General features: G+C 33.9%; 1 protein-coding gene across 1 annotated transcript; it reads right to left on the reverse strand.

Moving 5' to 3' along the window:
• Positions 1 to 1,557: 1,557 nt before the first annotated feature.
• LOC116305868 (uncharacterized) lies at positions 1,558 to 13,031 on the reverse strand. The gene is made up of 2 exons (XM_031715847.2): positions 12,661 to 13,031; positions 1,558 to 2,797 (listed from the first exon to the last, which is right to left on the reverse strand). The coding sequence occupies exons 1-2, from the start codon at positions 12,805 to 12,807 to the stop codon at positions 2,519 to 2,521; spliced, it is 426 nt and encodes a 141-aa protein (XP_031571707.1). The 5' UTR covers positions 12,808 to 13,031; the 3' UTR covers positions 1,558 to 2,518.
• Between the last annotated feature and the right edge of the window lie 3,003 nt (positions 13,032 to 16,034).

The following is a 16,034-nucleotide window of genomic DNA, read 5'->3' on the forward strand; positions in this document are numbered from 1 at the left end:
CATGCAGAGACGTTTCGAAAACAATTTTTGACAATTATGGTGTAAGAAATTTTTAAAAAGAGATTTTGTAACTCCGTTAGGCTTTGGATACAAAGTGTTTAAACAACATAATTGTATATATGATTGAGTTTATTGATATTCCTCTGCTATCCTTAAAAACAATAAGTATTTATAATAGCTAAGAGTCCTAAGAATACTGCATTTTTTATATAATAAATTCTTTTTGGAAACCTTTTAGAATTGTAGGACCGTCGATGACACTCTAGAAACGTGTTTTAACAGGTATGTTATATAAACAAGGTACAACTTCCCGTCTGTCTAATCATCAGTAGTAGGGTTATTGTGATTAACCTGCATTGTACGGTAATGTGTCGGTAAGTCGTCGACCATCCAATTGATTACCTACATCTTACGATTACGTTATCGAACACTTACCGACACCTTACCGTTACATTATCGACCACTTACTGCTACGTTATCGACCACTTGCCGACACTTTAACGGTATCTTACCGACAGTTTAACAATAAATTAATAGAATAGAATAGGAAAAAAATCAATAATGTCTATTCAGGTTATCCATTTTCAAAGACTGAAGCTGCTATACTTGGAAGAAATCAGTGAGAAATGAACCGATCTTAATTTAATCTAATTTTCTCCATTAGTTACTTATTTATCTATTTTCATTATTAACAGCGATTTCCTTTTCACGATTTAAGGCATCGAGAACTAAAGATACTTGCAAACATCTATTAGGTATTAAAGTAGCCCTTTTCTCATTTGGGTCGCATAAATATCGCTGTGTTTTGAAACTAGTGATGTGTCCCACAAATCAATAATCCCAGAATGTCAGTCATTAACATGGCGGTATATGTCGTGACAGCAGATGAAATAAAATATTAACTATTGTAACCTGACCCGTGTTTTAGGTGTTTATGTTTTAGGTTCGTTAAAAATGTTTCTATTTCTGTCAACGTTTTTCAACGAAAACAGGGCAAACAAGGTAGTGTTCTAGAACGTTCCATTTTGTACAGGTATCCATGGTAACCCTAGTTCAAAACATAACACCCGAATTAGATATATCGCAAGGGGCCCATAACTCATCAATGACAGTTGCATTAATGGTTTTCATACATGGTCAGCCGATTTGGTCTTTGACTGGAGCAAGTCAATATGTAGCCGTGTTAATAACTATATATTGACGGCCAAAAGCTAAAGCTTTTTGAATAACAAAGAAAACCGTGTCAATAAACCTCCTCGGCTCTGGAGCGCTCGAGCCGTAATAATGTTGTCCCTTTTCAGACCATGTGTCATTCCCTTGAGAATAATATTCTTTGTTTGAGTTGTATCCATATACATGTGTCTTCTCATGTGCAACCGAGCACAAACCTTAAACAAAGAAATGATACTCTAGGCTGACACGTGGTCTGAAATGAACATTATGTCAGAGCCGAGGAGGTCTATTGATAAATAATCCCTGATATTCACTTTGTCTTCGGCGAGTAATTGTTAAATATTTCATTTTTTAGTTATAAGCTCCAATGTATCTTGATTTATAAGGAGTCAATAAAATATATTGTCTTGTCGAAAAGGGGAGTTTTACTTTATTGGGGCTTGATTCAATCAATGTATAAGATGCCAAATATACTATTACTTACTTACACACTATTACTATGACTTACTTACACACGACCACAGCAACGCTGTAAAACTTATCGTTTCTAAATAAATATTATTTTTAATTTACTTATCACAAAAATGAGATTGAGGGGGGAGAGAGAGGTATATTAAATTATTACTCACTATTAATTCGCAACAAAAATTCTTCGATCCCCACCCCCTCCCCCCCAGACAGTAAATAATGTCCTCTCCCTATACCTTTTGCACATTATCTGTAAATATCGTCATCTCCGTCATTTTCTGGCTTTCAAACAAGTTATCCGTGGGCCAGAAGAATCCATATCTTTGCTGTTCACATATTGCTTACTTTAATATTGAGTATTGATTACTTGATATTTGATATTTCTATTGCGCATGCTCCATTTAAAGATGCATGCTCGCATACAAAATGAAGAATATTTTAGCGATGAAAAATATTTTTGTCTTTCAATACATCTAAAGCCATTCCAGCTGATCTGAAATAGTGACGTAGAAATGATGTCACTAAAAAACTGAGGGGTCATAAAGCCTGTGAAATTGACCATCGAAAAATGAATATATGCCCGCCATTGCAATTGAAAAAAAAAATCTAATTAACGAATTAAAAGCGCTTATTAGCAGCATTGCTTTTCGTTTTTGTGACCTGGAAGTCTATTTTTTCAAGAGAAAAAGAGTCACATTAGTTCTACAAATTTCTCATTCATTAGTTAAGCGTTTTTTTTTTCTCAGGTCAGCTGGATTTTAAATCATTGTACAGATCGAGAGAAAAGCCCTTTTCTTTTTAAAGTTTCCGTATACAGTCTGCTCTTTCTAATAACCAATCTCCATGGTAGCCAATGTTGCCTCGAAACCCATAGTTGTCAAAATCGCTTTTTGTATACCCGCATTCGCGTTCGCGCCTTTTCTGCCTCGTCGTTGGCTTCACAGACGGCCATCCGTCGCGTCTCGGGCAGACCATTCGCATCTAACGATGGAACGTGAAGTTGGACTCCCTGTGTTCTTGAGATTGTGTTGCTGTCTGCTGATTGGTTCCCTGGAGCGCTGCGGGGTCGCTGTGGTCTCGACGGCTGCGATTCTGAATTACTTGGAGAGCTATCTGTTGAACATACCGAACCGTTTCGATGATGGCTGTCATCACTCTGACAATATAATACAAAACATTAGAATACACAGGGAGCCCAAAATGAGATTTAAGGGGGAAGCACATAGCTTCAACTAAAGGAGGAGATAAGCAATATATTTTAATAATTCCTCTTAGCATTCTGTAGTTATTTTACACTTAAAATCAGAAAGCCGAATATTTTTGAAGATCACCACTATGATGACATAATTGCCGAGTTTCATCAGGATCGTGGGAGGACTGGGTCGAGAAAGGACAACCGTGAAAACGATGCCAATAATATATTTTTCATTGACACTATTTCCCAGGAAGTTTAAGCTTATTTGGTTTAAATCGTGTAACATTTGTCGAGCTCATATTAAATGTGCCAGTTCACTTAATCCAAGCGTTTCTTGTTTCGTTTCTTCCTTACTTTTCTTGTTCTTTTCTTTCCTTCTTACATAAACCGCTTTCGCTTCGCATAATCAAAAGCAAAAAACGTGTAGGCGGCATATAAGATATCTCAACATGTTACAATTCTATACTACTATTCAACTATTCTAGACACTAAACAATTAATCAAAAATACTGTATTTTAGAGACAGATGGCAACTTAAAATTTAACTTTTTACCCAGATGTAATATTAACGACGCAATTTCTTAACATTTCTCGTGACATTTCCTGGGTTTTGTCAGCTTTTTATTAATTAATCCCTCTTAAAAACCAATCACCCCTGCCTTGCAATATATCATTATTAGAGTACTCGTGATTTTGAAAAACATATATATTTCCGTAGTTTCAATTTGTTATGTAATATCTGTATTCATATATATTTTTGCGTGTATTCGCTTGTGTGTGTGGTTTTTTTTTATTACTATTTTTATTATATTATTATTATTATTATTATTATTATTATTATTATTATTATTATTAACTGATTGTATTTGTTTGTATTTGTTTGGTCACCTCTATATCGTTAGTTTCAATATGTTATGCCGTAATATTTAATCATTAGCATTAAGTCTTATACCCCGTTCACACCTAAACGTGTTTAGTTAGACTGTGTTTCATGAGGGGGAAAAAAAAGAGAAACTAGAGACCTACAATATAATGAAACTTTCTAAAATATTGTCAGAGCAAGACAAATGATAGTTTACGTGCATTATTTCACCAAATATTGTGCAGTGTTTGTAGATAGTTTTCCAAACCTGTTTAGTTAAACCACTTTTAAACATGTTTAAGCTTTCGTGTGAATGGGGTATTAAATACTTATAACAGATATATAGACGCTAATGATAAAATAAACTGAAACTGAAACTATCTATAGTTTTTGTAAGCTCAATAATTTATGTGCGTATGTACTTATTATCATTATTATATTTTTATTTCTTTTGCTTTTTATTTCTTTTTTTATTTTTGGTAGTGCAATTTCTTTTTTGTTTTTCTTTGTTCTTCTTTGCTCTTCTTTCTTCTTTCTTTCCTTTTTCTAAAGTTTAGTTTAGTTTAGTCTTATTGTTTTTGCTTCGGTTTTGAAATTTTATTTTATTTTATTGTTATTTTTTAATTTATTTTATTGTTATTTATTTATTTATTTTTGTGTTCTAATATGTGGTTTTATTTTTGTTTATTTTGTTTATTTTTATTTTTATTTTTTGTTTTTTGTTTTTTGTTTTTGCTCTTGTTTGGGTTTTCTTGTATATTAATCTTTTCTTAACATTTAGAGTCGTTTTTAAAAACCCTTGAAACAAAGTGTAATATCTAAGGTGTAATAAATTGTAATACACCGAAAACTCAAAAGAAAATCAAAAGAAAATGCGGACAATAAAGTATATTAAAGTGTAACACGCTAAAGTGTATTTCACGGGTTTTTGAAACTACTCTAATCAGATTAACACATTTATTTATTGATCGGATTTTCCAACCCTGGCTATGGCTCCGAGAGATTTAAAATATGTCTGTGCAATTATAAACTACTTCAAGTTGGTCACAAGTAGTATGTATACAGTCAATGCAAAACATTTTGTCGTCGACCAACTCAAGCCCACGTGAATACTGGACCGAAACGAACTCTTGGTAGCAATCATTGAAGCCGAGTTGACTCCATAATTTCATCTGACTAGTTATTCCTGGTTTACGGCACGAACCTTCGTAGGCGAGCGAGAAGTGTTAAAGGAAACGTTATTTAAATCATATTTTCAAAATTGTGAACTGAATCATAACTACTTTGTTTTTCTTTCCCTAAACCCAAAGACATGCATTTGATGGAATGTTTCTCGCCATTATTATCTTATATACTAGCGGGAACAATTAATTTGCAGTTCATTCGAAACGCACGACTCCAGGCTTGAACTACACATCGAACAAACTTGAACTACGCAGCGGCGAGAGGGAAAAAAGTGACTTACACTGTAGGGTCATTTACTTCTACATGTACTAACAGAATCCGCTTGAACACTTTTTTTCGTGTTCAGTTAATTAACGTCAATTGTCTCACTGTTCTCATGAGGAAATAGGACTTTGAATACAAATGAAAATTCGCGAACCATCTTGGTGACGCCATTATGCAAACGGACTATAATTGATTTCCCATTATTATCAAGCTTAAACACCGCGAAGCTTTAAGCTGTGGTTCCAACTAAGGAAACATTCACTAACTGCAACTCATCAATATTTTCACAAAAAAAGCGTCTTTTTCCGTTTCCTTGAAAAAGTCAACTTCGAATACATCAAAAACCAATTAAAAACCAATTACATTTTACCAAATAAATTAGAAATTGCGTGTTTTATACCATCTAGATGATGGTTAGCGCCGCCAAGTCGGGTAACATGATTCTTCGAAATAACCTGAACGGTAATTGAGGGCTGATTGGAATTTTATCTGTAGGAGGCGTGTTCGATCACGTGTAGGCAGCCATGACAGGAGGCGCAACAATAGGGTCTTTACTCCTGGAAAACTGAATATATTCAATTTTTCCTGTCTCCTTTCCAGTATGGATGCCGTCACGTTATCATGCAAAACCTTTAAACTAATAAAAAAAGTATTTTGAGCTTTAAAGATTTTTTTTTTTTTTGTCTTTATTAATTTTTCGTTTTTTTCCCTTGATTCGAAATTATTTTCTCTTTGATTAATTGTTGTTTTTTTCCTGGATTCGAAATGATTGATTTATTTAAGCGTGGTTGTAAATTCTGGATATTTTTTGTTTTACTAGTATTGTAAACTCTAAAAGACCATTTTGGTTTAAATTGATCCATTGCAAATTATTCAATTTCTAGCAAAATAATATGAGTAAATTGGGATATTAGAGAGTTTTAGATTTACGTTGACCAGTAAAAAATTATTTTAAATTACTGAAAAAGAATCGCAAAAAAGTCCAAGTAGTAGAAAAACAAAAGAGTATTTGTGCTTGGTGAGAAGGTTTGTAAAAGGTAAAGTAAAATACACGAAAGCTATGAAAACGTGGCCACGTTTGCCGTTTGCGGGGAGAAAAAAAAAGTCAATCTAAAACTCTCTATTGTCTCAAATATATCTCCTTGGCTCTGGAGCGCTCGAGCATAATGTTTTCCCATTTCAGACCACGTGTCATTCCCTTGAGAATAATATTATTTGTTTGAGCTGTATCCATATCCATGTGTATTCTCATGTGCAACCGAGCGCAAACCTTAAAAAAAGAAATGATACTCAAGGGAATGAAACGTGGTCTGTAATGGGACAACATTACGTCAGAGCCGAGGAGGTCTATTATAACATGGAGCTCCAGTAACCATAATTATGAAACCAGTTATTTTTATTTCTGTCCGTTATATATTTTTACTGATAACTAAGCTGATCATGGAATCTGTTTTAGTTGTTATTGAAAGCCTTTCAATGGACCAAATCAGCTTGGCGTAATGTTCTCCCATTTTAGACCACGTGTCAATCCCTAATAAGATTCCTTGTTTGAGTTGAATCCATATTCATGTGGTCTTTTTATGTTTAGACGCGTGGTCTGTAATGACGGTAAACATTATAACGCCAAAGTAGATTTGGTTTATCTCCTTGGCTTTCTTGGTCTTGCTGTACATTTTCTAATTCTCTTCGGTTGCTTGATATTAATCAGCTTAATGAATCTCACGAATCTATCAATGTCAACCAACATCATAGTCAAAATACTAATACTAATGGCTATCCCAAGTAATGGTTATCTCATTCGAAGACGTCAGACTTGATGTCTTTCTGCTTAAGATGGCTTACCGCTTTCATTACTGCAGACCATCTTAGCGCGATCAGTCTGATACTTTTCTTCTGAGAAACTATATCTAGTGTTCCAGGTGAGCTAGGATGACAATTAACACACACCAGGCTTTCTACCTATTAAACGGCTTAATTATAACACTGCCGCACCGAGACATTACAGTAAATAATAAAATAAGCCATGGCCACTTAATTGTCCTATTTTATAATGACGTCACGGTTTGTATACATCGGCTAAAATAATAAAAATTTAGGCTGAATTTAAGCTTAATTCTCTTCTTTGGAGATATTTAGCGTAATATGTAGTTGTTCTTGCTTCACCAGCTCTTAAACCAAATTTCATTGTGATTTAAGATGTGTTGTTGTCATTCCATCTCCCTCCAGCGACCATGATCCCTAGCGTTAAAACAATAGTTTGTTTTGATGTGACGTCATTATAAAATAGGGCAATTTCAAGATATTAAAATTCTAGCATAACGAGCTTTCATAAATAAATTGTTCAAAATTACATTAAACCTAAAAAAGGATCAGACGATATAGTGCTGTAGATTTGATTAGGATGTCGTTAAGTAGCGAACTCACTAGATGCATTTCTACCAACATTTTCTCATAGAGCGTTTTCACACACGTGACAAGGCAGCCTAATTGGTGGAGCAAACAATAGAAACCTTCTCAGTGGAGGATCCAGGAATTTTCAAAGGGGGTTCCGTTTCTTAAACTGTGTATAATTCTCTTTTGTTTAGCCGATGTTTGACAAAAAATTGGCTCTAATCACCTAATTTACTATCTAGTAACGGAACTTAAAGGTAAATTAAACATTATGACATCAAATGTCTATCATTTCGTGTTCAACATTATCTTTGTGGATACTTTTAAGCAAAATTTATATAAGACATATTTCTATTACCTAAAAGATCAAATCTTCAAGGGTTTTTTTTTTTTTGGACCCATGGGTTTTTTGCAACAGCCAAAAAAAGTTCAATAGAGACCGGCTTTGCACCATCACGTGATGGCAGCCATGACATGAGGCAAGGACTATTAAATTTGGTCTCATCTGATTTACGCGAAAATTAAACAAAATATTCAGTTTCCCAGAGGAAAAAAGACTCTATTGTTGTGCCTCCTGTCACGGCTGCCATCACGTGATGGTGCAAAGCCTCTATTTCCCAAGGATAGGAAATGTATTTTTTTGGTACACCAACATGGCCGATGTGACGTCACGTGAAAAAGCTTGATTATTAGAGAGTTTAAGATTCTCGTTTACGGCAAACGTGAAACGTCAGTTGACCATTAAAAAATTCTTTAAAATTAGTGAAAAGGAATCGCAAAAATCTCCAAGTAGTAGATAAACAAAAGAATACTTGTCTTTGTCGAGAAGGTTTGCAAAAGGTAAAGTGAAATGTAGGAAAACAATGAAAACGTGGTCACGTTTGCCGTTTGCGGGAAGGAAAAACGGGAATCTTAATCTGCCTATTGCCGAAAGGTAGATAAGTCATACATAATTCATTATATTATTCCTACCAATAAATGTATTTGGTGATCCTCGTGTTTGTGTCATACATGAAGTACCATACTATAAAAATATCGATCGTCCCATGTCATTGGTTAGTTTCATCTAATGGAGGGCCAAATCATTAGAAAGATATAAGCCAGTTCGTAGTTTTATAACCCGAATTTCTCACCTTCTGTTGTTTAAACTTTCTTTTGTTCCTAATTAAACAAAAGAAAGTGAGAAATTCTGGAAAAAATCGCATAAGCACTGAAAACGACCTTAAAGTGCCTAAGACACCTAATTCAAAATTATCAGCATTGATTCTAAATGAAGTTAAAAAAAATTAATAGGCACTATAAACTACGAACTGGCTTATTGTCAGACATCACACGTACGAATGATCTCTTAAAAATAGATTAAATCGTGTAATAACACATTGAAATTATTTCCACTTGTTTAGATACAGAGTCGTAGGTCCTTTCCACACGTATCGGATATTTTTGAAAACGGAATATTTTTATTTCGGGATATGTTTTCAAAAAAATTAAATTTAAAAAAAAAAAAAAAAAAAAATTAAAAAAAAGGAAGGAAAAAAAAAAAAAAAAAAATCATTTACACGTAACGCTTTCGAACCGTATTCGCCCATCCACACGTACACACGTGACCAATACGTTAAAGTTAACCTTACAGTCCATAAATGCAGTTTATATATGATTGTTTCATTTACCAACCAACTAACTAATTTGATATACACCGAATCGAAATATGGCACCCAATCTGAATAACTATTGTCCTGGATGGACTAGCGAATGACTAGCCCCTCGTACATAGAGTATATTACACGGTGGCGCGAAAATATGAAGTTTACCTTCGAGTGGTGAAATAATTCACGAGTGAGCGCAGCGCGTGATATTACACGTTGGCGCGAAGATATGGAGTTTATCTTCGAGTGGTGAAATAATTCACGAGTGAGCGCAGCGCGTGATATTACACGTTGGCGCGAAGATATGGAGTTTATCTTCGAGTGGTGAAAATATTTCACGAGTGAGCGCAGCGAATTTTGATAACATTATATAGAAAAATCCACAAAGAAAAACTACGCAAGTTAATCAAAAAAATGTCCCGGAAAACATCGCAAGTGACGTCATCGATATTCTCACTAGTGAAGATATGGAAAATATGTTAATCAGGTCCCGGATGTAGTATGTACAAAAAATACGAGTGTATTTCCCAGTAAAACGCTCATGTCTATATAATAAATGGTCAAAACGCTTTTATGTTTAGTTTCCACGTGAACACGAGGCTCGATAGTCATCAAAATGGTCGCCATATTTCGATTCGTTGTATAAGAAATTTTTTTTAAATGTTGTTGTGACATTCGCATTAACATTTGTACTTGATATTACCCATTAGTTGAATATTGGTGAAGATTAAACTGTTATATGTGATTCATGACAAAGTTCATATGGGTTAAATTCATGTCAAAACGATATTTTTAATCATTCGTACAATATTGCCCCAAAATGGATATTGGTGCATGCACTAAACGACTACACGTGATGGGTAAGAGAAATTAAAGATTATATAATCGACCTAGACTCGCTCGCTAGAATCTACTTAAAATTTAAATAAATTTTACAGAATTGTCTTTAATATCAGCTAACGAGTTTTTAACACGTTTTGTACTTCACTAGATTTTTCCAAGGCAATTTATGCCAATAATAATGAGTTGTTTTTTGTTTGTTTTTTTTTTTCTCTCTCTCTCTCTCTCTCTTCCATTCCCTTTTCTTCCTTCGCTTTATATATCATTTGCCCGCATTCATACGATTTCCACGGCTAATCGAAATTTTAAAAGCTTAGGCATTTTGTGGATGATATATAACAGGATTTATGTCAGATTGACACAGCTTTTTTTCTTAGGCAAATGAATAATGATTTTTCAGTATTATTTATCCACAATCTTTATCTTAATCAGCGCGATTAAAATCTTTGAAATTCGAGTATATTCGAAGGCTCAAAGGAACACGACCTAAGTCAGAGTTTTTAGCTATAATACTGAATCTATGATCCTTATATACACGTAAAAATGTCGCAAACAATTAAAATTTTAAGCAAGAATTACTGTGTTGGCTTTTCGCAAGCTAATACAAACAAAAGAGTAAGAAAATGACAGATCAAATATGAATTCATTTTTTGAAACGAAACTGCGATAACTTTCTCAAATCAAGGCTATTTACTTCCTTTATATCATAGATAACATCTCGTATCTATCTCATGTTTTAATCTTTTATGCTGCTTTTTCTTACGTATTTTCTCTAGTCGATAGTCCAGTATTTTCATAATCTTCACTCTTCGATAAAGTATTAAAAAAAGATGTTCGGTTGAATCATTTTTTTTAAGCTGCTGGGGTTAGCATCCCACATGAACAGATGTCTTCCGATCATCAAACACATTTGGTCCTAAAAAATTTTTGTTAAATTATTGTGTAGATATTTCTAACTGCATGTGAAATAAGGCCCTCGAGGCACTAATAACAACTTAAGTCATTAGGAAGCAAGAAGTGTTTGGTAGTTGAAGCCTTTTAAATTTCGTCTAAGTTCGATCCCTATTTTCCCTCAATTTGTAGATAAGGGCAGGCAAGACGTCGTCACTTGTGGTGCCTTCTTTGATTAAGAAAATCTTAGGGGCCTAAATACGAAAGAAACCCTCGTAGTAAATAGTAAAATAATTCTTTGCTGAGATTTCGTTAAACTTTGAAAAGAATAATTTACTAAAAAGCTTAAATACAAGCTAATTTTCAACCAGAAAAATTATAATACAAGCTAAATTTCTTAAGCCATTTCTCAGTGTTAAGTCTGTAGTATCCGCGATATTGAAATAGTGTTAGCTTGAGTGTTGAGAGCATATATAATTCCATTTGAAAGTCTAATTATAAAAAAAAGAACGTATCGAAATTAATTATTGCTATTTCTCTATTTATTTAAAAAATCTTCATATTGAATTTAAAAAAAATGCCGGTGGCAACTATAGCCCGTCTTCATATATTCAAAGATGCACGCTTTATATGCTTGCAAGACACGACATAAATATTAAATCGATATAAGTAAAAACTATCAACATACATTGCAATATATACATATCTATAAAATCGATATATGCTGTTTAAAAACTGAATATATGACTACATTTCCTGCAATTTTCTTCAGAAAAAAAATGATATTTAAAAAGTAATTTCGAGGAAATATGCTTGATGATGTAGTCGAATGATGAGAGGACTTCAGGGCTCGCGGGAGGTTGTCGTCTCCCTCTTTTTAATTTCAAGACTAGAAATTTTATTCATTTGATCAGCGAGAGGCATTTCCTAAAGCATATCGTATAACAGAGGTTGTCTGTTTGTGTTCGGTTGAAAGATTAAAAAAGAAAGAAGGAAAAGAAAAGTATGGTAACTTAAAAGCAAAACAATTGGTGGGAGACAACGATTTTTTTGTTTTTCTTTCTATTTTCCCCCGACGAAGTTTGAGAGAAAAATATAACTTCTTCTCTCTTTTTTTTGTTTTTTTTTTGTTAGTGTTTTTCCTGTTTGCATGATAACCATTCAGACTATTATTGGTTGAAAATGTGTAAAAAAAAAAAAAAAAAAAAAAAAAAACCCATTCGAATCTGGTCATTATTCATAATTCTTGAGAGAATATGACATATATATCATCTCAAAAAAGAAAAAAAAGTTAAATTTTAGCCTTTTATTCGGCATGCGATCTTTTCATTAAAGAGCATTAAACATTGATGGAAGGAAAGTTCAAAATTCTGTCCTTTATGCGAACAAATTGTAAGCAAAAAGCATTATTTTAATTATATATGTATTATATTAATCTTTTTCGTCGTTTTAAAACCAAAATAGGCAGGAAACGTGGAAAGAATAAATTGCTCGTAAAATAAAATATTCTTCTTGAAACTGCTCTTTATATATTCACGGCTATTTATATTTTATTCGTTTATTCAAAGAAAAACTAGAAAACTTGGTGGGAAATTGAATTTGAACACTAGAATCAAAAGTGAAAAACGCCAATAAAAGAAAACTAAATATGATTTGTTGAACTGAGTAAAAATAAATAAATAAATGAATAAACAAGAAAAAAGAAAGAGAAAAAAGGTAAAGAATTGCTTAACGTTTCAACTTACTTGCTCGTTGAGTGAGTTCATTGACAGAGCTTTTTCACTGGAATGGATTGTTTGCAGTGTCGACTGCATTGGTGGACGATTAATCCGAGTTGAATATTCGGTCGTCCTCTTCGAATTAAAATTCTCTAAACTCGACCTTGTCCCCATTGAAAGACGCTGACTTACTCCACTGCTGTCAAATTTGATATTTTTTGCGAAAAATTCCTCGTCGATTAAATGAAAAAAACCAGAATGTTTTCAAGCTACTACTGATGAAGGTTTACAGCTTATTGTAGATTTGATCCAGCTGTTTGTGTCCCTAGATTAATTAAGAGACAGCCTAGCGAGCTGGTGTGTGCGAACTGCAAAGCGAACGTCAATAGGAACTATTGTCGCACATTCAAATCAAGTTATTTAAATATCTCTAGCCTTCTACGTCATTGACAATAATTCGCCTCCAACCGGGGCACAATCAACGTCAATTAATCGCGATTTGAATCTTTCGAGTTTGCTTTAGTTGAGAGTCGTGTTTTGGTCTCGTTTGAATAGGACTTTTCCCTTTCTCTAAGGGAGATATGAGCCGATATTTCCGTCAAAGATATCGTTTTATATCTGGTCTATTGTTTGGACTTTAAAACAACCAAAGCTAAATTTGATATCAAGATCGAAGATGTCCTCAATCCAAAAGTAAATAATATCACTCTAATGTTCGTCTTGAGGACTAGCTTCGAGAACACGCACTCAGTATTATTCACATTATCATTTTTGCCTCCAAAACAAAGTATTATTAGATAATATGTTTTCTATCATTTGCCGTCTCATCCCTTCCTCATACAAATCCACAACTCCACCCCTCCCCTCCTCGGACAAAGTAAAGGTTCTGAAGCATATATTTAGTTTTAGTTTTGACTACATCTGTGGTTTACAGTATGCTATCGTCTATGCATTACTAATATCAAGATAAAATAAAATAAAATAGAATAAAATAAAATAGAATAAAATAAAATAAAATAAAATAAAATAAAATAAAATAAAATAAAATAAAATAAAATAAAATAAAATAAAATAAAATAAAATCCCCAGTTTTTGTCTTTATTATTTTCTTTTCCTTGTTTTCTTTATATTCGCGCTTTCTTTCTTTTCGTTTCTTTTCCTTCTTCTTTTTGTTTCCACTTTAGTGTGGCTTTTGGTTTCGTCAGATGTTTTTGATTAACGTGCAAACAAAGCAACTAAGCTTGAGCACTATTTTCCATAGGTAAAAAGATTCCACAGCGCTTAATACTATTCCTTTTTAGCATGTTCCTACATCTGCAGATAGTTTAGAACAATCTACTTTACAGCAATTTTCAATATTTTGCAAACTCAGTTATTCCAACGGCTTGTTTAGGTGCAGTTCGTTTTTACTCTCACCAGTCCCAGTAAATACAAAAGGTATCGACTGATTATTTTTGATTGACGGCAGTGAAAAACAAAATTTCAGCGTGCAGCTCACAACTTCCGACTTCTACCGCAGTAATGGCAAAAAAAAAAAAAAAAAAAAAAAAATTATCAGTTCTTACAGCTATTTTCATAAACATGCGACCTCGGTGCTCTTGAGTTGCCTGCTGAAATTTGGGTTTTCACTGCCGTCAGTCAAAAATATGAAAGGTACCGACTGATTAGGTTTGATTGACGGCAGCGGAATACCAAATTTCAGTGTGCAACTGAAGAGCACCGAGGTCGCATGTTTAGGAAAATAGCTGTAAATATGTGTAGCTTAGCTTTACCTTTCAATTCCTAGAATATGGCGGCTGATGGCGCGAGGATGTGAGATAGAGAGGACGTCTCGTCTCAGCTTCCTAGATAACCCTAAAATTTACAAAAGCTTTTTGCAAGATTCTATTTAAAAAAAATGATTTGATTAGTCTAAACGATACAACTATAGCCCGAGGAGGTTCGTCTTAACACCCCTTCTTCCATTGCTGCGCTTTATAACTGAAATGAAAAATAAATATTAAAATGGAAGTGTAAAGAGTGTGGGCGGTGCCACTCGAGCCACAGACTCTCGTCTAAACACCCGTTCTTCCTTTGCCGCGCTTCAAAAATGAAATGAAAAATATAGATTAAATGCAAATGTAAAAAGTGGGCTGTGCCACTTGAGCCACAGACTCTCACCATGTTATATTAGCCCTGCGGTTTGTGAATTAATATTTAGGCTTACCAAAAAACCGCGATAAAAAGCCCATTAACAATGAGACTAACAAGGTGTTGTTCCATCCTTTAGGCTGTGCTTATCATTGAATTATCGATTTTTTAAAAAGTGCATGAATATAGAGCTGTTAAGTGTGACGTATTTCGAACGAAAAACAACTTCCGGGTCCAAATTGAAAATTACTGCTACAGACATCTTTCTGTGTGTGTGTTTTTTTTCTCCCTTCATAGCAGGATTTTCTGTTCATATATATATATAGTTGTTGAAAGTAGAGAATAAATCCTAGAAATAAGTTGCAGCAAGATTGTAGCGATCTTGCGATTGGACTCGGAAACGTCACAACTTAAAAGCCCTATAAGACCAAAATTCGAATTTGTTCTTATTAATGCACTATTTTTAAAAAAATCGATATTTCTATGATAAGAATAGCCTGTCATACGTCATATTAATTACTTTCAGCATTGATTTATAAATTGAATAATTGATTGGTAAAATATTGATTGATTTGAGTAAGGCGTCTTTAAGTTATGACGTATGTTAACGACGTCAAGTGACGTCGTATAAGGCAATAAAGTGTATATTTTGAAGAAACGAAGAACAAATACGTTTTTCAATCGCATAATTTACAATGGAACAATGATGATGAACAGTGATTTCAACACCCAATAAAAATCTGACCTGCAATTTAAAAAAAAGAATATTGAGGGATATGACGACTCTTTAGAGGATTACTGTAGACTGCAAGCTAAGTCCCTCTATTTCCCTTGGTCACTGTCCGTCTGTCTGTCCGTGTCGATTGGTCGAGGAAGATTGCCAACGAGTCAAAAGTCCTGTCCCTCCCTCCCCAACCCCCTCCCCCAGGGACTTTTGACTCGTAACCAATTTTCCTCGACCAATCGACACGGACAGACAGACGGACAGTGACCAAGGGAAATAGAGGGATTTAGTTCGCAGTCTAGGATTACTGCTATTTATTTCATAAACATGCGAACTCTGTAGCTGCGATCTGCAGTCTGGATTTGTTTTAGTTTTTGCTTTGTTTTGTTTTGTTTTTGTTGTTTTTCTTCTGCAATCAATAAAAACTATTCAATCGGTACTTATAATATTTTTGACTAGCGGCAGCGAACAACCAAACTTCACTGTGCATTGGTATAAAGTTCGTACGTTTAAGTGAATAGCAGTAAAATATTTAAATCTCTTGTTT

This window comes from Actinia tenebrosa, unplaced genomic scaffold (assembly GCF_029948245.1).
Source record: "Actinia tenebrosa isolate PJP-AT-01 unplaced genomic scaffold, QUT_ActTen_1.0 PGA_scaffold11__36_contigs__length_13525064, whole genome shotgun sequence".
Taxonomy (NCBI): domain Eukaryota; kingdom Metazoa; phylum Cnidaria; class Anthozoa; order Actiniaria; family Actiniidae; genus Actinia; species Actinia tenebrosa.

What these genes read in the sequence shown, in the direction of transcription:
- LOC116305868 (XM_031715847.2), bottom strand. Translation starts at nt 12,807, where the DNA reads ATGGGGACAAGGTCGAGTTTAGAGAATTTTAATTCGAAGAGGACGACC. An exon ending in TGAACTCACTCAACGAGCAA is followed by an intron (nt 2,798 to 12,660) that starts GTAAGTTGAAAC and finishes TTATATTGTCAG; the next exon opens with AGTGATGACAGCCATCATCG.